Below are 23,516 nucleotides of genomic sequence, written 5' to 3'. Positions count from 1 at the left end.
TAGAAGATATCGACAGCATCCACTATAACAGTGACATCTACAGTATCCCGCCCCCTTAACAGTGACCTCCACAGCCCCCACCCCTTAACACTGACCCTCCCACAGTGCTCCGTATCCTTAAAATGTGACCTCCACAGCAGCTCACCCCTTAACTTTGACCTTCACAGCAGCCTACCTCTTTAACAGTGAGTTCCACAGTACCCCACCCCCTTGTCAGTGACCTCGACAGCACTCGCCCCTTAGCACTAACCATAGGTTACAGTCCCCTTAACTGTGACCTCCACCATTCCCGGCCACCTTAACAGAGACCTCCACAGCGACTGCCCCTTTAACAGTGACTGCCACAGTACCATGCTCACTTAACAGTGACCTCCACTGTAACCCGTTCCCTTAAAAGTTACCTCACAGTACCCCGCTGCCTTAACAGTGACCTCACAGTACGCCGCTGCCCATTTAATAGTGGCCTCCACAGTCCCTTCCTTTCTTAACAGTGACCTCCACAGTGCACGCCCCTCTAACATTGACCTCCACAGTGATCTACCCCTTTAACAGTAACATACACAGAGCTCTCCCCTTTGACAATGACCTCCACAGCGGCCGCTCCTTTATTAGTGACCTCCACAGTACCCTGTCACCTTAACAGTGATTTCCACAATAACCCACCCCCTTAACAGTGGCCTCCAGAGCTCCATTCCTTTAAAATGTGATCTCCACAACATGCCGCCCCCTTAACAGTGGCCTCTACAGCACCCTGCCCCTTAAAACTTACCTCCATAGCAGACAGTCCCCTTATCTGTGACCTCCAACGTTCGCTGCCCCGTTAACAGAGACCTCCATGGCACCCGCCCCTTTAACAGTGACCTCCACAGCATTCTGCCCCCTTAACAGGTACCTCCACAGCAGCCCGCCCCTTTAACAGTGACTTCCACAGTGGCCGCCCCTTTATTAGTAAACTCCACAATACCCTGTCTCCTTAACAGTGATTTCCACAACACCCCGCCCCCTTAACAGTGTCCTCTACAGCAATCTGCCCCTTAACACTGACCTCCAAAGCGGACTGTCCCCTTAACTGTGACCTCCACAGCAGCCTGCTCCTAGGGTGGCCAGAGGTCCGGTTTTAGGCCGGACAGTCCAGCTTTCAGACTCCCTGTCCTCCGTCCAGGACACAGGGCCTTGACAGACACAGGGATGTCCTTTTGAACAGCTCACTCTCGGACAGCCCTGCCCCTCTAAAGCTGACCTACAGCAGTGAAGAAAAATGGCTGGGTTGTTATGGAAACCTGGTGTAAAACTGTGTGTATGTGGAGATTAAGGGCCTGCAAGCTTCTATTGGCTGATGTATTTTTTGTGAATATCTCAGAAACTGTACTTGCTAGAGTGTTGAGACCCGGTCTAAAACCTTCCCGGACACCTGATATACCTGTGTGCCAAATTTTGTGATTGTAAGTGCAACAGAGCGGATTCCTTTAGCGGACATACACACAGCTTTATATATTAGATATATATATAAATAGCAGAAGGAGCTAACTTCACACGGGTATATTTAATCTATTTCATTTAATGTTTTTGTGTGGCCTTAAAAGATATCAACAGTATCCCCCATAACAGTGACCTCTACAGCACCCCGCCCCCTTAACAGTTATCTTCACAGCCCTCCACCCCTTAACACTGACTCCTCTACAGTGCCCCGCCTAGTCAAAATATGATCTCCACAGCTGTGCATCCCCTTAACTGACCTTCACACCAGCCCACCATTTTAACAGTGAGTTTCACAGCACCCCACTACCTGGACAGTGACCTCCTCAGGGGTCCGCCCCCTTAAAAGTGACCTATACAGCACCCCACCCCTTAACACTGACCTCCATAGGGGACCATCCTCTTATCTGTGACCACCACTGTTCCCTGCCCCTTTAACAGTTACTGCCACAGTACCCCGTTCCCTTAACAGTGACCTTCACAGTACCCCGCTCCCTTAACAGTGATCTCCGCAGTGCCCATCCCCTTAACTGTAACATCCACAGTGAATGCCCCTTTAACAGTGAGCTCCACAGCAACTGCCCTTTTAATAGTGGCCCCTGCCCCCTTAACAGTGACCTCCACAGCAGCTGCCCCTTTAATAGTGGCCCCTGCCGCCTTAACAGTGACCTCCACAGCGCACTGTGACAAGAGACATGCTGCGACTGCCACACGACAGTCGCAAAAAATCCATCCATAGTGTAGTTGTGCACTATGTGTCGTGCGACACATGTCGTCGTGTAGCCCTAGCCTAAAGCTGACCTACAGCAGTGAAGAAAAATGGCTGGGTTGTTATGGAAACCTAGAGTAAAACTGTGTGTATGTGGAGACTAAGGGCCTGCAAGCTTCTATTGGCTGTATGGCAGTTGTGATATGAAGAGAAAGACTTGCAGGCTTGTATTGGCTAATGCAGGTAATTGTTTGGGAATATCTGAGGAACAGTACATCCTAGAGAGCTGAGACCCGGTCTAAAACCTTCCTGGACACCTGATGTACCTGTGTGCCAAATTTGGTGAAGATTGGTCCAGTTGTTTGGTCGCGCATAAAGAACAGACAGACAGACAGACAGACGTTCAGACAGACACTCATTTTTATACATATAAGAGATAGACAATACACTACACAATGAACTATTTATTAAATAACCTCTTGGGTATGCAGGATGAGAATACTCATCCTAAACAGCGGGTCCTTGCTACAACAGGATGAGCATTCTCGTCTTGCAGTTAACACTTTCCCCACACACGCAGTCTTGATCAGCTGCAGGGGCCCGGCTGTTACTGATGGCGGAATATAGGAGGTTCACAGAGGGAGGGAGCTCCCTCTCTTACCCCATCAGGTCCCCACACTGCGATGTCAGAATCCCAATGGTTGCCATGGCAGCCCCAAGCCTTGCACAGGCCTTGGGGCCCTACAGCTACAGAGGCCTTTGAGGCCTAGCTAGCCACCAGGCTGGTTCTCATAGGTGAACTGTCAGTGTAATACACTGACAGTCAATGCAGTATAGTATAGCATGTATTGTACTGCATTAAACCAGGTATCAGACTTTTAAATGGGACATAAATAAAAAGTAAAAAAGGGCTTGTGCACATGACCATATGTATTTTGTGGTCTGCAAAACACAGATGGTGCTCTTATACTCCTGGGCCCTGTTGTATGTCCAGGCAAAAGATTAGGGCCATATGTAGGGTGTTTATAAAACCAGGAAGCATGGCATAATAATACGAGGGCATGTTTTTCAAACTGGCACACAATGGGCACAACTTATTGGACACTGAAATGGCATATCTGTGTAAAAATTATTAATTTTTGCAGAAGATCTGTAGGGTGAGAAAGTTTACTACAACCCTTGTTACATACTGTGAACGGTGTGGTTTCTGTAATGGGGTCACTTTTTGGGGGTGTCTTTTTTATATTTAATCTTAGAGCCTCTGCAGTTGTTGTCCAGTGCTGTATAAATCACCAATCTAGACCTCAAATGCACATGGCGCTCTTTCTCTTCTAAGCCCTCCGGTATGCCCACACACCAATTTATAACCACATATGGGGTGTTATATTCAGTAAGAAATAGGTAATAAATTGTGGGGTCCTTTTTCTCTTATAACCCTTTAAAAAAATGACAAATCTGAGCTTAAAGGAATATTTTCTTGTAAAAAAATAAATTATGTTTAATTTTCACCTCCAAGTGTTTTTAAATTCTATGAAACATCTATTAGCTCAAAGTGCACTCTACACTCCTAGAAACATTAATTGGGGGTGTTTTTTCCAAAATGGGGTCACTTTTTTTGGGGGGGGGGTTTTATCGGTGTACCTCAAAGCCTCTACAAATGCAACATGAAGCCCAGAAACCATTCCAGCAAAATCTGCCCTCCAAAGGCATATTGAGCTCTTTCCCTTCTAAATCCTGTGGTGTGCTGCCATATTAAGTAGAAATTGCGCAACAAATTGGGGGGGTCTTTTTTCTCATATTGCCCCTTGTGCAAATGAAAAATCTGGGGCTAAAGCAACATTTTATTGGAAAAAATTTGATTATTAATTTAAACAACTAAGTGTTTCTAAATTCTATTAAATGTATGTGCGCTCAATATACCCTTCAATAAATTCCTTGAGGGGTGTAGTTTCTGTTTGAGGGTTTCTACTCTATGTGTTCCACAGGGTCTCTTCGAATATGACATGGCACCCAAAAACCATTCTAGCAAAATCTTCCCTTCAAAAACCATATGGCGCTCCTTCCCTTCTGATTCCTGCCATGTGCTGAAACAGCACTTTATAACCACACATGGTGTGTTGCCATGTTCAGGAGAAGATGCTTAACAAAAATTGGGTGATTTTCATCCTGTTACCCCTTGTGAAAATGAAAAATTGGGAGATTATGCAACATTTTATTGGAGGAAATGAAATTTAAATTTAAATTTTCGCAGCCACGTGTTTCTAAATCCTATGAAACGCTTGTGGTGTCAAAGCGGTCAGTACTTCCTTCAATAAACTCCTTGAGAGGTTTAGTTTCCAAAATGGGGTTACTTTTTGGGGATTTCTACTGTAGGGGTACCTTTGGGTCTCTTCAAATGTGACATGGTGCCAAAAAACCATTCCAGCAAAATCTGCCCTCCAAAAACCATATGGTGCATCTTCTCTACTGAGCCCTGCAGTGTGCCCATGCATCAGTTTATGACCACATATGTGATGTTTCTATAAATCACAGAATCAGGGTAATAAATATTGAGGTTGGTTTTGCTGTTATCTCTTGCTGTCTTGCAGGAAAAAATTGATTAAAGGGGTTTTCCAGGGATTTTCATACTGATGACACACAAGACCCCCGCCGATCAGCTGTTTGAGAAGGCACCAGTGCTCCTTTGAGCGCCACGGCATTTCCACAGCTTACCAGGCACAGCCCCTTACATTGTATATTGGCTTTGCTTGGTATTGCGCTCAGCCGTATTGAAGTGAATGGGGCGATACCAAACACAGCCACTATACAATGTACGGCGCTGTGCTTGGTAAGCTGTGGGAAGGCTGTGGCACTCACAAGAGCATGGGTGCCTTCTCAAACAGCTGATCGGCAGAGTTCCCCAGTGTCGGACCCCACATATTGACTCAAATTTACCACTAAGATGCAGTACGATGTGTCATGAGAAAACAATCTAGAAAATCGCTTCTACCACATAAAATGACATGTCAGATTTTCAAAATCTATCTCGATCCTTAAGGTGAAAATTGGCTGAGTCCTTAACGGATCAAAGTGGTTGGCCCATCTGGGACATTGATGGTATATCGTTAGGATGTTGCAGCAGTCTATTTAATGCATTAAGTTAATGCATGCTACATAAGTAAATTATATATTAATGTTTTATGTGTCAGTTTACAGTTTAAACGTCCAGCTGAATTGGTAAATAAATTATAGTAGGATCATCAAATATGAAAAAATTCCAGCAGAATTGACCCTCTTAAAACTTAACTTTTACTTAGTTCTAATTATAAAATAATACCACATACGTGGTTCACCAGTGAATATCTGTGAAACAAAATATATATAGTGATAAGTACTTATACAGAGTCACCAACCATTGATGTGGTTATGAAGGTTGGTGTACAAAGGGCAGCGATGGGGAGTATTGGAGTGTCTATCCTATCCCTATACTTACCCTCTATAAAGCCTCAGCCCAGGGACGTCCCCTGATGGTGGAGACTCCTTGTCCTCGAACCTGGACTGACTGTCCTACGTACACCCTCCTCTCAATGACCAATAGTCCGGCAACCTGCATATAAGACGGATATAGCTAGTGTCACAGGTTAGTTATCGCCTGTCTTGACAGCAGCCCATGTAGATGGAAAAAACATATGGTGTGAAGGTGTAGGTCCCACCTCTGGCACCATACAAAAGTCCCTTGGAAACGTCACGATAATCATACGTTCCCAGGCTTTTTAAAGCATAATCCCCGATGCGTTTCCCCTATTTTCAGGTTCATGAGGGGGTACATAAACAGTCATGGGTAAACCGTCTTATTAAAAGATAGTTATGATATATTGTGATGTACTTATATTATGAAATAATAATACAAATGGAGGATACAGAACCAGATAGCGCAGATAATGATATGTGCAAGGACTCAAGGGGACCAGTCAGATATATCCCACCTGTTGATAGAAGGCAGAGATGTATCAGGGTAAAGCCTTAGTCCAATTTGGACTTATATCCCCTACTATTCATAACACTTACTTAGCATCAGACATGGTCATCATTATCAGGAGCCCATTCAGATAAGGACCAATACAATGTCCAGAACTGTAAAAACATATATTATACAGTATATAAGGCTCTGATGTATACCACAAATCTAGCTTGCCAAGTTCAGTTAAAAGGTCCTGTACTCACACTTCCTTGCGCTCTGGTATCGTACCGTTCCTCCAGATAGTCACACATACTGTTATTTTTAGCTTCCCTAAATACCCCCATACCAGCTGTTTGAAATCGGCGCTTAAAGGAACGCCAGGCAGTCACTTCCGGTATACTCATTGCTGGGCAACCAGACGTCTTGCTTACTGTCGTCGCATCAATCAAAAAGGTATATTTGCTCTTATCTGTGCAGTCGTTCAGAAATAAACCCGATTATACTATTTTAAAGTTTACATACATTTCAGAGTAAACTGACACCGTTTAAAGGATACCCGATACAGTTATGAGTCCCCAAAATATGGGTAATTACAATATCAGAGCCGCATCATATAGCAAGAGGATGTATGTTAATGATTGACCATATGTGTAATCGACAGTTTCCTTGACACCCCCCCATATTCTGCTGGAGTGCCACAGGCAACATTGCAGCTAGGGTATAGCGGGGGTTTAGGAAAGAGGGGTATAAGCGAAGATCAGTGTGGACAAATATCAGAGAATATATATATTATACACCATTCCACCTAGGTGCAAGCCCTGGATAGCGGGCAGCACCAGGCATCTGTGTGATATTAGACGCCAAACATTAAAAAAACGGATACTTCCCGTATCCTGCCAATTTATCAAAACTCATCATACCGAGAAGGCTTATTCATGATCAGAGTGATCAGACTGGGCACATCCTCCACAAACTATAAAAAACAAGAGAAGGTAAGTCTCTCGTTAATTCCAAGAGGTACCTGAGAATTAAACCGGTGGATCCACATACATTCTTTCTGGAGAATTTTACGATCCCAGTCACCTCCCCTTGGGGATGGGGGGGATCATGTCCAAGATCGAAAACTTCAGACAGTTGAGGTTACCACCATGGACGTCGTTAACATGTGACGCAACCGGAGTGATGTTTTTCTTAACAACGTTGTTCACATGTTCGCAAATCCGTCGCCTGACCTCTCTGATGGTTTTTCCTATGTAATCCATAGGACATGGACACTGGCATACGTACACCACCCCTTTGCTCCTGCAGTTATAGAAGTCTCTAATTTTAAAGGTTTGTCCAGTTACCGAACACGTGATCGTTTTGGCTGTAGAAATGAATGCACATGCCTTGCACAATCCACATCTATACATACCGCAAGGTTTGCGGTCGAGCCTTGTCCCCACTGCACTTGGTGTCGTGTAGTGGCTGTGGACCAAACGGTCTTTGAGGCTCCTCCCCCGTCTATATGTGATGCTGGGTTGTGCAGTAAGCACATCCCTAAGGTCGGGGTCCATATGTAAGATGGGCCAATACTGTCACGGCCTATGGTGTGCTTAGTGACATTTTCCTTCACTTGGTTGCCCGTGACTGCGTTTGGTGGCAGTGTCTCGGCCTTCTGGCTGATCCCCAGGACATGGTTGCCATGCATGCCGTTGCCCGCGGCAACAGGTGAAGTCTGTGTTTATGTGTGTACTTCCCCTTTAAGTGGCCGTCTTCCCTTGCTTTGAGTTGGAAGAGTTAACTTCCTTCCTAGTATGTGTGCACTGGGTGTGTCTGTGTGTGGGTGTGGCTACATGGGCTATAAAGCCTCAGTTTAGATCAGTAGTCTGAGGGGTACTTCAGGCATTGCCAGCTGGAGTCATCCTCCTGTGATATACCATCTGCCAGTGGGGGCCACCCTTGTGGTCATAGCTTTATGTTACAAGATGTTATGATATTCACAGGTTGAACAAATTCCTGTTCAGGGAATTCGATAGTAGAATATGGTCAACAAATTACATAGTCACAGTGATGCCATGATTCTAAAATATAACTTTTAATATGTATAAATAAACTAGTCAATGAATCCCTCTAAGTAATAGTTAATCAATCAATATAGAAAAAAAAGGAAAAATAATTTTGAAAACTAGGGTCAGGATGATATAAGTTGTTTGTTAATGGTTAGTAGATGTTAATGAAACCTATATTAGGGAGGTAATAGCCCTATTAAGGACCCTAACGTAGTAGCCCTACCTAGTACGAAATAGCCGCCCCGATAGGGGCGATCCCGTTTCTCGTGCCTCCTAGAGTCCCTAGTTGACCCTGCAGGGACGGATGCCTATATACGGGGGACCCTATAGAGATGCCTGGGCTATTCTACACAAGAAAAATAATAAATGTACACAGATAATAAAACCCAGTGACAGACTAGACCCAAATATGAAAATATGAAATATAGAAAATACAAAAGTGAGATGTCCCTACGCGTTTCGCCTGGTTGGTGTCAGGCTCATCAGGGGACATATTTAGCAAAGAATACCTATCACCATAGAATAATACAAATATTATTACATATATATGTATAGAGATTTTTATTTCCTTTTTATATTTTTCCCCTCCGTTTGAGGGTACGTAAAAAGATATTAGGAATTAGAATAGAATAGGCCAGTGCTTTAGATTAATAGGATGATTAGATCAGTTGCCAACAGCAGGAGAAAAGTCGTGAAAAGATGAACAGGAGGAGGTAACGATATTGATGAAAAAAACCCTGCTCATTCATCCAACTCGTGCTGAGGGCTGTGGCCAGACTGAGATACACCGAACCGTATATTTAGATGTATACTAGTCTGTCTGTTACATTGAGACTCTACCTCTGAACTGTTAACATCACCACAAGTAATGCCAATAACGGACATTAAATATCAATCAAAAATTAGAGATGGTCCTCCTGATATTAGTTAGCTATAGACAATGGCTAACATTTTAAACGGTATATATAAATACCAACACCATTCAATATAGAAACTGTGGACTAGTAGCAGCTGATTTGTATCAATAATACTTGCGTGCCCAGTCGGGGCTGGATGAGTCAATGATAATGTCCACAGCTCCGAGTGTATATGGCAGTAGTAGCTTCAGAGAAGAACCTGTGGTGATGGCGTCCGGTGGATCAGCGGCGAGATGTTGCCGGCGTTCCCACCTTTTAAACCCTAACTTCCGGGTATCGGGTCACATGGGTGACCACGTGATTGTGATGACAGAGAGCGTCCGACGTAAGACGTCGGGCGCCTGAAACCAGGCCTCGTTTGGGAATGAAAGGGATAGCGTCTGACGTGAGACGCACCCAGGGAAACACTGTATGTCTAGTATTAGACCGTGACTTCCGGATCACAGGGGAAAGTCACGTGATCGCAAGGCTGGGCAGCGTCCGGCGCCATGCAACGATGCGTAGATAGCAGTAAGAGGTAGATCTAATGTGTCAAACGGCATATTTTCCTCAGTGACCGCAGTATCGGTCACATGACTAGCAAAGTGGGGCCAGACAATTGCTTATTGGGTCAGGCCAACTCCAAAATCATGAAAGCAGAGCTAGTAGCTAATATATAAACCACATTCAATACGTGGCATTATTAGATCAGTCCCATTGAAGATTAATAACACCCACATTACCTATAACATTAAACAGTGGTGGCCCATACAAAATTTAATAAATGGATATTAAGATATATTAGGCTTATGACGTCATAATTAGACTTGCCAAAATGTATTAGATTTTATTTTAATTATTAGAGAGAGTAATTGACAAAAAATAGATAGATGTATATATAAATGAAGGGTCCATTGATGCAGGGGTGGATCCCTCCCCCAATATTTAATAATAATTATGTTATAAAGGATATAATAATCCTGTAGGATAGATGAAACGTCTTAAATGAAACACGCAAAGTCTATAGATTCATTTAAACCGGATGGAATAACAGTATTAAGCCTGTGAATCCACCTTGATTCTTTTTGTTTCAACAATTTATCTAGATCCCCACCTCTTCTTGACGTTTTTATGACTTCAATCATTGAGAAGTGTAAAGTTTTGACAGATCCTGCATGTCTACTCCAAATATGTCTTGATACGGGTTTATCCCGTTTATTACGGATATCCCCGATGTGCTCTAGGATCCGTTTTTTAAAAATCCTTTTGGTCTTGCCTATATACTTAAGTCCACAGTCACATTAAGCCAGGTATATTACCCCAGATGTATTGCAGTTGGCAAAGCTGCGGGCATGGAAGATTTGATTTCCCGCACTATCAGAAAAGGTTTTTCCTAGGGTAATAAATGCACAGGCTTTGCATTTACCGCACTTAAATGTGCCCATCTGTCTATTGGACAACCATGTATTCATATCTGGAGGCTCAAAGTGACTGTGTACAACCGTGTCGCCAACATTGCGACCTCGTCTATAGGTAATAGATGGATTCTCGGAAAGTACCTGTGTTAAATCAGGATCTGTCTTTAACAAAGCCCAATAACGGTTTAGAATATCCCGAACCTGGTGGGATTCTGAATCAAAGGTACCAATAATTCTTATTGGATCCAGAGAGTTTGTTGTCTTTATTTTTGGGCGTAATAGAGCAGTACGATCTTTTGCTTTGGCCCAATCCCATGCTTGATATAGGCACGGGCTTGTTACAAGATGTTATGAAGATGTTTGTTTGGTCTTTATTCTTTGCAGCTTATGGTCCTGGGTTCCTGTGTGGTGTGTGCTGTGTCAGTTTGTGTTGTTGTGGACAGCAGCACTTGCACATGGGTTCCAGGCTTTGTGTCTGTGGCAGGTGAATGCTGTGTTTGTGGCATGTACCTGCCATTGCCATAAGTTGTATATGTTTCCCCTTCAATGCAGCTTGGCCAGTGAGACTCCTGTTCCTCCATATCCAGAAGGAACAGGTTGTCTTACCCTGCTCTTAGTTTAGGGCCACCCTGAGGGCTAACAGGGACTTCAAGGTTCCGGAGCATGAGCCCTCCTACCATCAAGGTCGGCTCATGCAGCTAGGAGTCAGGGTCAGATTAGGGATGCGATAGGAGGTGACCTGCTCCCTAATTCTGTGGTCCTGGCCAAGTAGCGACCTTATATTATACAGTATATAAGGCTCTGATGTATACCACAAATCTAGCTTGCCAAGTTCAGTTAAAAGGTCCTGTACTCACACTTCCTTGCGCTCTGGTATCGGCTGAAAGTTTTCCCCATCCTCAGCCTCGACAGTATGACCACAATGGCTCCTCACGTGGCATCACCTTCGGGAGAGGGTGCAGCATGCATCGCCATCTTGTTATGGGGTGCATGCGCGTTCTCCGGAGGGAGAGCGTTAGGGGGTTGCACCGTTTACGGCACGGTGAGTGGCTTTTCCCGGCCATTCCTTTGTCACTGTTGTCTGTGTTGGTGTCCCCTTGTTTGTCATTCCCCTCCCCCCCTCCCATTGTTTTTTGTGCCTCACCAACTTTCCCCTTTTGATGTTGGGAGGGGCTTTGAGGGGTGGGAGTATCCAGCCTTCGAAAGAGGGCGCAGCATGTGGCGCCTGCCTCTTTCTGGCACACATACTTATCCTCCGGAGGGAGGGTGAAAGGGGAACCCTGATACTGTGCAGTTCTCTGTGGCTGTTGCTGCAGTGTCTGTGAACTGGCACTAGTGGTTGGGTTTCTCCTCATCCACGTCTCAGTGGTTCGCTCACTTATGTCGGTGTGGTTGGCTGCAGTCCTCGTTAGACTGGCTGTGTTGTATGCTGGGAGAGGATGCATGCTGGCAGCGACTTTGTGGGAACCGTGTGCTGAGAGTGGACGCAGTGTTCGGCGCGGTCTCTTCGGGCTGTTTCTTTGCTGGTCTCCGGTTCCTGTGTGTTGCTCCAGAGCCTGGCAGTCGGCTCCTGGTTCCTGTGTGTTGTTCCAGGGGCCGGCAGCAGTCCTGGGGAGACACGCATGCTGACACTGATTCTGCTTTCTTTTCCCTTCTCCCTTCCCTGTTTGGGGTCCCACACTGGGTTTTCCTTTTGTGTTGGTGAGGGGGCTTTTAGGGGTGAGAGTGTCACGGCCTATGGTGTGCTTAGTGACATTTTCCTTCACTTGGTTGCCCGTGACTACGTTTGGTGTTGTATGCATGTGGTGGCAGTGTCTTGGCCTTCTGGCTGATCCCCAGGACATGGTTGCCATGCATGCCGTTGCCTGCGGCAACAGGTGAAGTCTGTGTTTATGTGTGTACTTCCCCTTTAAGTGGCCGTCTTCCCTTGCTTTGTGTTGGAAGGGTTAACTTCCTTCCTAGTATGTGTGCACTGGGTGTGTCTGTGTGTGGGTGTGGCTACATGGGCTATAAAGCCTCAGTTTAGATCAGTAGTCTGAGGGGTACTTCAGGCATTGCCAGCTGGAGTCATCCTCCTGTAATATACCATCTGCCAGTGGGGGCCACCCTTGTGGTCATAGCTTTATGTTACAAGATGTTATGAAGATGTTTGTTTGGTCTTTATTCTTTGCAGCTTATGGTCCTGGGTTCCTGTGTGATGTGTGGTGCGTGCTGTGTCCGTTTGTGTTGTTGTGGACAGCAGCACTTGCACATGGGTTCCAGGCTTTGTGTCTGTGGCAGGTGAATGTTGTGTTTGTGGCATGTACCTGCCATTGCCATAAGTTGTATATGTTTCCCCTTCCATGCAGCTTGGCCAGTGAGACTCCTGTTCCTCCATATCCAGAAGGAACAGGTCGTCTACCCTGCTCTTAGTTTAGGGCCACCCTGAGGGCTAGCAGGGACTTCAAGGTTTCGGAGCATGAGCCCTCCTACCATCAAGGTCGGCTCATGCAGTAGGAGTCAGGGTCAGATTAGGGATGCGATAGGAGGTGACCTGCTCCCTAATTCTGTGGTCCTGGCCAAGTAGCGACCTACCATCTCCTGGCATCGCACGGCTGAGGGTTTTCCCCATCCTCAGCCGTGACAAATACCTTTTAAGAATTGAGACAACCTGTGTGTTTGCTGAGTCAAAGGTCGAAATAAGGCGTACTAGCTGTTGTCCGCTCTGTGTCTTAGGTCTAGGGACAAGGAGTTCTGTGCGGTCTTTATCTAGGGCATTTTGAAAGGCCCCCCTAAGGATCGTTTGGGGGTAACCCCTTTCTTTAAATCTAGTCTGAAGTCTTTTGGCTTCACCGTGAAATGTCTCATTCTCAGAGCAATTCCTCCATGTATAGAGGTATTGGCCCCTCGGTATACCCCGTTTGAGTGGTATGGGGTGATGACTGTCCCAATGAAGCAGTGAATTGGTTGCAGTCGTCTTTCTGTACATGCCCGCACTGAGTCTCTCTCCTTCTTTTGTGACGAGCACATCCAGGAAGGGGATGCAATGTAGATCAGATTCATATGTGAACCGCAAACCAATATAATTGGTGTTAAGGGCCGCTACGAATTCTCTGAGTTTCTCTGACCCACCCTTCCATACGACAAAAATACATTTAAGGACAATCCCGACTTTGCGAGACGGGAAACCTCGCTTCAAGTATCCGTTGAAAGATTCCAAAATATTATAAAAGAGAGAAAACATAAACTATTTATTCGGGATCTTTCCGAGTTCAGAGAGAACCGGGCGTATACTCAATTGTCCAACAAAAGTAAACCAGCAACATCCGAGATATCTACATCTGAGATAGATTCCTCTGACACTGAACCATCAGCGGGTACATACAGAGGCAGAGGTGGTACCCAAACTAAGAGACGTGGTAGACTATGGCAGAAAGAGGGGGGAGGCGGTGGGAGGGGCCGGGTAGGGGGAATGGGATACCCCGCTGGCCCATCATCTTTCTCTGCTGCTTCCTCCTCCAACAGCCTCTCTTCCCCACAACCATCTTTTTTAGAAAGAAGTCAGGCCCCGTACCAGCTTCGGGACGGGGGCAGGACGGACAGGGTCTGAGGGGAGGTCTTCAGATCATCAATTTGACGACACGTACACTGAGCACACTGGAATTAAATGCATTAAGCAAAGGGTTGTCATTTGTACCCACTACAAACTTCTGTCTATTTACTTGGACGAAAGATTTAAATCTGTTCAGCCGGCGCCTTTAATGGCACAAGTTTTTCAAAGATAGTAATAGACAAACGTGTGAAAGGCTTAGTCTGAGCGAGAGGGACTCCATGGCTTTGCATACACTATGTGAGCTAGGGGAGGAAGGCAACCGAAGACCGGGTCAGGGTCCATTTACCGACCTTAAACCTAAAAGTGGCAAGATGCCCCCAGCCATGAACTATGAGTGTGTGGACATCTTTTTACAAATGGTGATTAATGACCTGGAACAACTCGGACACGTATCTCCCCGTCATTTCAATCTCTCTCAGGCAGAGATGTGAGCATTAATCTCGCTTGAGAATGATAAATCTATCATAATCAAACTCTCTGACAAAGGGGGGAATCTGGTTATCCTCGACCATACAGCCTACCAGAGTATGTGTCTTGATCTCCTGAAGGACAAGGAGGGTTATAGAATATTGCCTGCTAATCCATCCACCTGCTTCTTTGACGATCTTAAAGACATTCTAACTGGAGCCCTGGTAGAAAGGGTTATCTCCCCAGCGGAGTATGACTTTCTCCTCCCTGCTCATCCCACTGTAGCCACCTTTTACGGACTACCTAAGGTCCATAAGGGTATCACACCGCTTAAGGGTCGTCCGATCGTCTCTGGGGTGAATTCACTAACCCAGAATTGCGGTGTATACATCGATCGGGTGCTGGGGCAGTTCGTCGTGTCCCTCCCGTCATATACGAGGGACACGATGGACTTCCTCAGCAAGATCGAAACTATTAATGTGGACCCAGGATGTCTATTGGCCAGTGTGGATGTCGAGTCCCTTTATAGCTCTATTCCACACAGCAAAGGTATATACACGGTGGAGCACTTTCTGAAAACCAGGGACATTCACTGCAGAACCCATAACGCCTTCATTCTCAGACTTCTCGAGTTTGCTCTGACCCACAACTTCTTTTTATTTAACTCTCGCTTCTACCACCAGCTCAGGGGGACGGATATGGGGAGCCCGTGTGCCCCCACGCATGCCAACCTCTTCCTGGGCTGGTGGGAAGATGTATACGTGTTTCCAGATGTATCAACCTGGTGGTCCGAAAGGATCATCTTCTGGACACGATACATTGACGATATTTTAGTCGTATGGAAGGGTGGGTCAGAGCAACTCAGAGAATTCGTAGCGGCCCTTAACACCAATGATATTGGTTTGCGGTTCACATATGAATCTGATCTACATCGCATCCCCTTCCTGGATGTGCTCGTCACAAAAGAAGGAGAGAGACTCAGTGCGGGCATGTACAGAAAGGAGACTGCAACCAATTCACTGCTTCATTGGGACAGTCATCACCCCATACCACTCAAACGGGGTATACCGAGGGGCCAATACCTCCGTACATGGAGGAATTGCTCTGAGAATGAGACATTTCACGGTGAAGCCAAAAGACTTCAGACTAGATTTAAAGAAAGGGGTTACCCCCAAACGATCCTTAGGGGGGCCTTTCAAAATGCCCTAGATAAGGACCGCACAGAACTCCTTGTCCCTAGACCTAAGACACAGAGCGGACAACAGCTAATACGCCTTATTTCGACCTTTGACTCAGCAAACACACAGGTTGTCTCAATTCTTAAAAGGTATTGGCCCATCTTACATATGGACCCCGACCTTAGGGATGTGCTTACTGCACAACCCAGCATCACATATAGATGGGGGAGGAGCCTCAAAGACCGTTTGGTCCACAGCCACTACACGACACCAAGTGCAGTGGGGACGTGGCTCGACCGCAAACCTTGCGGTATGTATAGATGTGGATCGTGCAAGGCACGTGCATTCATTTCTACAGCCAAAATGATCACATGTTCGGTAACTGGACAAACCTTTAAAATTAGAGACTTCTTTAACTGCAGGAGCAAAGGGGTGGTGTACGTATGCCAGTGTCCATGTCCTATGGATTACATAGGAAAAACCATCAGAGAGGTCAGGCGACGGATTTGCGAACATGTGAACGACGTTGTTAAGAAAAACATCACTCCGGTTGCGTCACATGTTAACGATGTCCATGGTGGTAACCTCAACTGTCTGAAGTTTTTGATCTTGGACATGATCCCCCCCATCCCCAAGGGGAGGTGACTGGGATCGTAAAATTCTCCAGAAAGAATGTATGTGGATCCACCGGTTTAATTATCGGGTACCTCTTGGAATTAACGAGAGACTTACCTTCTCTTGTTTTTTATAGTTTGTGGAGGATGTCCCCAGTCTGATCACTCTGATCATGAATAAGCCTTCTCGGTATGATGAGTTTTGATAAATTGGCAGGATACGGGAAGTATCCGTTTTTTGACTGTTTGGCGTCTAATATCACACAGACGCCTGGTGCTGCCCGCTATCCAGGGCTTGCACCTAGGTGGAATGGTGTATAATATATATATTCTCTGATATTTGTCCACACTGATCTTCCCTTATACCCCTCTTTCCTAAACCCCCGCTATACCCTAGCTGCAATGTTGCCTGTGGCACTCCAGCAGAATATGGGGGGGTGTCAAGGAAACTGTCGATTACACATATGGTCAATCATTAACAGACATCCTCTTGCTATATGATGCGGCTCTGATATTGTAATTACCCATATTTTGGGGACTCATAACTGTATCGGGTATCCTTTAAACGGTGTCAGTTTACTCTGAAATGTATGTAAACTTTAAAATAGTATAATCGGGTTTATTTCTGAACGACTGCACAGATAAGAGCAAATATACCTTTTTGATTGATGCGACGACAGTAAGCAAGACGTCCGGTTGCCCAGCAATGAGTATACCGGAAGTGACTGCCTGGCGTTCCTTTAAGCGCCGATTTCAAACAGCTGGTATGGGGGTATTTAGGGAAGCTAAAAATAACAGTATGTGTGACTATCTGGAGGAACGGTACGATACCAGAGACTATATGGTATTATTTTATAATTAGAACTAAGTAAAAGTTAAGTTTTAAGAGGGTCAATTCTGCTGGAATTTTTTCAGTTTACAGTTTGCTGCAACAGTGCATATAACCAATTAGATGCTAAGGTTTGATACATCTGTATACATATTTATTTCATTTCATTTTCTAGACTATGCATCTTCCTTGTCCCTTTTAATGCAGATTCAATTGCCATTAATATTTTTAGAATGCCTCTTAAGATGCACCACAAGAATGCTTTGTATTTTAGACTATTTTAGCAACACAAATCATTGCTCAAACGCCTGTGTTCCATCATTTTCACATTAATGAAAGACATTAAAGAATGAAAGAAGATTTACTTAGCTTAGTCAATTTAAGCCCATGGCATATTCTGATCTAATACTTTGCTCAAAATTAAAGTAATTTATGAATGTGTCCTGCTGATTATTTGCTTCAAAAGACAAGTACAATACGTCAGTAATCCCAAGAACAATGTCACTGGAAGATTCCTCATAATTGCAAAATATGTCTTAAAGGGAAATTATGAAACTTGTATAAGCTTTTTTTTATTTTGTGCATACCTTTTTCCTCCAGAAATATTCTATTTTTGCAGGTGGCATGTCTTGCTGCCCAACTACAGACAGAGAAGGTTAAGAATTCATCTTGACCATGCACATAAAGTGAACAAACTAGCCAACATGTTGATATTTCAGAAGAAACTCAGCAGTTTCTGCAGACCAGGCAATATTTCCATTAGGGTACAACCACATGATCAAGTCTCCTCATGCAGTTCATAAAAAGAGAAAAATCTTAACTTAGGGTACTTTAACACTTGTGGCAAAGTGATCTGGCAAAATGTATGCCAACTGATGGCATTTGTAAGACTGATCAGGATCCTGATCAGTCTGAAAAAAGCCTGATCAGTCAGAAAAATGCATTGAAATGCCGGATCCGTCTTTCCGGTGTCATCTGGAAAAACATATCCAGCATTTATTTTTTTCACCGGAAGGATCCGGCATTCCGGTATTTTGAATGCCGGATCCAGCACTAATACATTCCTATGGAAAAAAAATACCGGATCCGGCATTCAGGCAAGTCTTCAGTTTTTTTGGCCGGAGATAGAACCGAAGCATGCTGCGGGTTTATCTTTGTCCTGATCAGTCAAAAAGACTGAACTGAAGACATCCTGATGCATCCTGAACAGAATGCTCTCCATTCAGAATGCATGGGTATAAAACTGATCAGTTATTTTCCAGTATAGAGCCCCTAGGACGGAACTCTATGCCGGAAAAGAAAAACGCAAGTGTTAAAGTACCCTTACAGAAGTTAATAATTCTCCTGTTTTTGGCTTCCAGGCAAACCTGACCATGTGCTGTACCCTAAGGCTGACTCAAAGGTTTTACAAATATTGCAGCTAAAATGTGTGTAAATCCATACTGCACAAACTTATGCAGGGCTGTGCTGGAGTGTGTAGTGCTAGAAACCAATATGTCACCCATTTGTAGTCCTAGTAGAACAAGGCCTAAAGAGAAATATTCATCTCGAAGGATTCATGAACTATTTTAACTTAACAATGGACAATGCTGCTGAATAGAAAACTGTTAAAATATCATTTAGCAACAAAAGAATACTGTACAGTAAAACTTAGTCCTGAGTGAACCATTTACATGGAATTTTCATGGAGCAGTTGAAGGACATTTAAGATTATACGGAAAATAGTAGGCTCTGTGAGAGGGAGAGTAATGGAAAAGGACATTAAAATATTGCTATTGGAAATTTTATCTCTTTTTGCCATTGTATTGTTGTACATACAAGGCAATATTAAGGCTTTCTATTTTCAATTTTACAATTTTAATGTATTTATTATCATTCTTACAGAGTTAATACAAACTTTTACAGTGTATTTCCTTGGTTTATTCTAAATATTACTAATTGTGATTGTTATTATTATTAACACTTAATATATCACATGTTTGTGTGTTTTCTTACAGAAGCTGCAAGGAATCAATACTTCTTACAGTTGTGCAACCATACCCAGTGAGTAGAACATAAATGAATGTTTAACCATTAAAGGGGTTGACCCACAATGGACCTTTATCACCTATCCACATTACAGAAGCTAAATCTCTTATCACTGGGGTGCCCCATACTGGGATAACCACTGGTCACTAGAAAGGGAGAGTCAAGCCCCATGTTCCTCCTAATTGCCCACCCGGAGTCTAAATGGTGCGGTGGTCCCTTATTTCTCCAGGCAATCTGAGGACTCTAGATTCAAGTCATTTTATTCATAACCAAGCTGAATCTGCCGACATATTCGCTACAATCCCGACCCAAAACAAATTTCAAGAAATTTGCTTATGTCTATCTATATTCTAGTCTCCATATTTTATTCTATATATATTTTCTACTTGTATAATGTATTTGCTTTCTTATTAAACAATTGCTTGATTATGACAAATAATGTTAACAGTTTGCCTTGTGTTTTTTTCTTAAGTCACCAAAATCAGCATTTATTAGTGCAGCAAAAAAGGCAAGATTGAAGTCCAATCCTGTTAAGGTTCGATTTTCAGAGGAAGTGATCATCAATGGACAGGTTTCGGTAAGTGTTGTATGCAACTATTATTTACCACAGGTTTCCAAGATAACTACCAATCATTGGCTTCATATTCTTTGCCTATCTTCTTAAAACCTATTTTTGTAATTTTCATCTAGACTCCCACTATCTTAGGCCTCAGCTTTGTAGGGAACCATAATAGGGCAATTATAGAGGTTCATGTGACCCTTTGCTTGAATACTGTACGGAGCGAGCGCTCTGTACAGTATTAGAATGTATTGGCTCCTATGAGCCAAAGTTATTACTTCGCAAAGTCTCGTGAGACTTTGCATAATAACTTCATAAATCAATTACTATTGTAAAAAAACATTTCTGAAACTCAGGTTCAGTTGAACCGAACCCGAGTTCAGGAAATGTTTTTTTACAGTGTAAATCAATTTATGAAGTTATCACCCAAAGTCTCGTGAGAGTTCGCAAACTAATAACTTTGGCTCATCAGAGCCAATACATTCAAATACTGTACGGAGTGCTCACTCCGAACAGTATTCAAACGAAGTATTATGCAAATCGACTTCGGATGTTTCATCCGAAGTCGATTCGCTCATCCCTAACCATAACAATCAAAAAAGGTGTCACTGTGTAAACAATATTACTAGTATCTACCCAAATTGCATAATGTGAAGCCACAAATATGAGTGCTTATATTTCTTTTCACAAGCTTTATCAAACTTAATCTAATTATTTACAGTGGATCTAAAAAGTCTACACAACCCTGTTAAAATGTCAGGTTTTTGTGATGTAAAAAAATGAGACAAAGATAAATCATTTCTGAACTTTTTCCACCTTTAATGTGACCTATAAACTGTACAAATCAATTGAAAAAATATAAAAATAAAATAATATGGTTGCATAAGTGTTCCCACCCTTAAACTAATACTTTATTGAAGCACCTTTTGATTTTATTACAGCACTCAGTCTTTTTGGGTATGAGTCTATCAGCATGGCACATTTTGACTTGGCAAGATTTGCCCACTCTTCTTTGCAAAAACACTCTAAATTTGTCAGATTGCGAGGGCATCTCCTGTGCACAGCCATCTTCAGATCACCCCACAGATTTTCAATCGGATTCAGGTCTGGGCTCTGGCTGGGCCATTCCAAAACTTTAATCTTCTTCTGGTGAAGCCATTCCTTTGTTGATTTGGATGTATGCTTTGGGTCGTTGTCATGCTGAAAGATTAAGTTCCCCTTCATGTTCAGCTTTCTAGCAGAAGCCTAAAGGTTTTGTGCCAATATTGACTGGTATTTGGAACTGTTCATAATTCCCTCTAGCTTAACTAAGGACGCAGTTTCAGCTGAAGAAAAACAGCCAGAAAGCATGATGCTGCCACCACCATGCTTCACTGTGGGTATGGTGTTCTTTTGGTGATGTGCAGTGTTGTTTTTGCTCCAAACATATCTTTTGGAATTATGAACAAAAAGTTCAACCTTAGTTTCATCAGACCATAACACCTTTTCCATGCTTTTGGGAGACTTCAGATGTGTTTTTGCAAAGTGTAGCCTGGCTTGGATGTTTTTCTTTGTAAGAAAAGGCTTTCGTCTTGCCATTCTACCCCATAGCCCAGACATATGAAGAATACGGGAGATTGTTGTCGCATGTACCACACAGCCAGTACTTGCCAGATATTCCTGAAGTTCCTTTAATGTTGCTGTAGGCCTCTTGGTAGCCTCCCAGACCAGTTTTCTTCTCATCTTTTCAACAATTTTGGAGGGACATCCAGTTCTTGGTAATATCAATGTTGTGCCATATTTTCTCATGACTGTCTTCACTGTGTTCCATGGTATATCTAATGCCTTGGAAATTCTTTTGTACCCTTCTCCTGACTGATACTTTTTAACAATGAGATCCCTCTGATGCTTTGGAAGCTCTCTGTGGACCATGGCTTTTGCTCTGGGATGCGACTAAGACTCAGGAAAGACCAACTAGAGCAACTGAACTTTATTTGGGATTAATCATAGGCACTTTAAATGATGACAGGTGTATGCTGATAACATGATTTTGAACGTGATTGCTTAATTCTGAACACAGCTACATTCCCAGTTATAAGAGGGTGTGCACACTTATGCAACCACATTATTTTAGTTGTTTTTTTTGTTTTCTTCCCTCCACCTAAAAGATTTCAGTTTGTTTTTTTAATTGAGTGGTACAGTTTATAGGTCACATTAAAGGTGGAAAAAGTTCTGAAATTATTTATCTTTGTCTCATTGTGTGTAGACTTTTTATATCCACTGTATAGCATACTTCATGATATAATCTCACATTTCTAAGACAATGCTACAGCAAAACAAAAAATAATGCTATTTTCTAATTTGAAAAATAAAAAACAGCAGTTCCAGATTTTATTTTTAAGATAAAATTAGATATTGTCATAGCACTCTTTTAAGAAATGACATTTAAAATTGTAACATCTTGGCAGGGGAAAACTGAGTTAGGGCCGTATTACGAACGTATTTTATTTCCGTGTCCGTTCCATTTTTTTGTGGCCCGTATGCGGAACCATTCATTTCAATGGTTCCGCAAAAAAAATGGAAGTTACTTCGTGTTCATTGCATTTCTGTATGTCCAGTCCACAAAAAAAAGAACATGTCCTATTATTGTCCACATTACGGACAAAGATCACACTGTTCTATTTGGGGCCAGCTGTTCCGTTCCACAAAATATGGAATGTACATGGACTTCATCTGTATTTTTTGCAGATCCGTTTTTTGCAGATAGCAAAATACATGCGGTTGTGTGCATGAGCCCTAATGCTCTCTAACTCTGGTTTAACTGGAGTCCCTCATAGTTACTGCTGTGATAGCTTCACATCAAGTTAAGTTGAGATCTAAAAAATTGTATTCAAAGCCCTTTAAGCTTTTTCCCTGCATGATTGCGTGGCACATCACCACTATGTAAGAAATACTTCAAGGGCGTGGCTATAGTTGATGTACATACTTTGGCTTTTCCTCAGCGGATTTCTGGCATAGATTTCACCCTTTTCCCAGAGGGTGAAATCTGCCGAAAATCCACAACTTTTCAGTGATGTATTTCACAGCAAATGAGCACCATTTGATATGGATTTTGCTGTTGAAGAATTTCAGCATATACACTCAATTTTCTGCTGCACAAATCAGACCCCCTGCAAATGGCCAGTAAACTGGTAACCTTTCTGTCTGAGGATCAGTGGAGGTTTTGGCAATCATATCCTCACTGATATCACCAGGCAATATGCTATCACTTATAACAGTGGTAAAATCCATTTGGGGCACCTCAATTGTAGCTAAATGGTAGTTTGAGCTTCAAAGGAAATCTGAGGAAGCCTGATACTCAACTTATGAGAGTCCAAAAACTGTTCTTCTAAAACTCCCTCATGCTTTCACATTGCAGCTCTGTTTCTCAGATTGGCTGCTGTGTATACGCTGTAGCCAATAAAACATCATAGTAGACAGTGCAGTCAATGGAGGGATTGTGAGCTCACAGTATAACATGAAATATACTTGTATATGACACTATAATAAATGAGCATTGAACATGATCTAATATTACAATACAGTATACAAAGTAGACTCTAGTTTTTTCAACATGATATGCTGTTCTGCATTCTTGATGAACACTAGTATGTAGACTCCTGTGCATGCTTACATACTATTCTCCATATAGGAGAAAAATAGTGCGTGGAACAACTTCTTGTCTACTTGTGTGTGGACATCACTTGGCGCCATCACGGCCACAACTGTTGTACATGAAATTTATTTTATTGATACATCTATGAAACAACATATTTCTGATTAAAAATACTCCTTTTTCA

General features: G+C 43.2%; 1 protein-coding gene across 1 annotated transcript in view; it reads left to right on the top strand.

Annotated features, from left to right (window-relative positions):
• Positions 1-23,516, top strand: part of FRMPD4 (FERM and PDZ domain containing 4) — a 544,401-nt gene that overhangs the window by 487,776 nt on the left and 33,109 nt on the right. Inside the window, 2 exon segments of the mRNA XM_040424984.1 lie at positions 19,109-19,154; positions 19,612-19,720. Coding sequence (XP_040280918.1) covers positions 19,109-19,154; positions 19,612-19,720 — 155 coding nt within the window.

Source organism: Bufo bufo, chromosome 3, assembly GCF_905171765.1.
Source record: "Bufo bufo chromosome 3, aBufBuf1.1, whole genome shotgun sequence".
NCBI lineage: Eukaryota > Metazoa > Chordata > Amphibia > Anura > Bufonidae > Bufo > Bufo bufo.
Note: the sequence above shows the minus strand (reverse complement) of the source record. Positions and strands in the feature narration are given on the sequence as shown.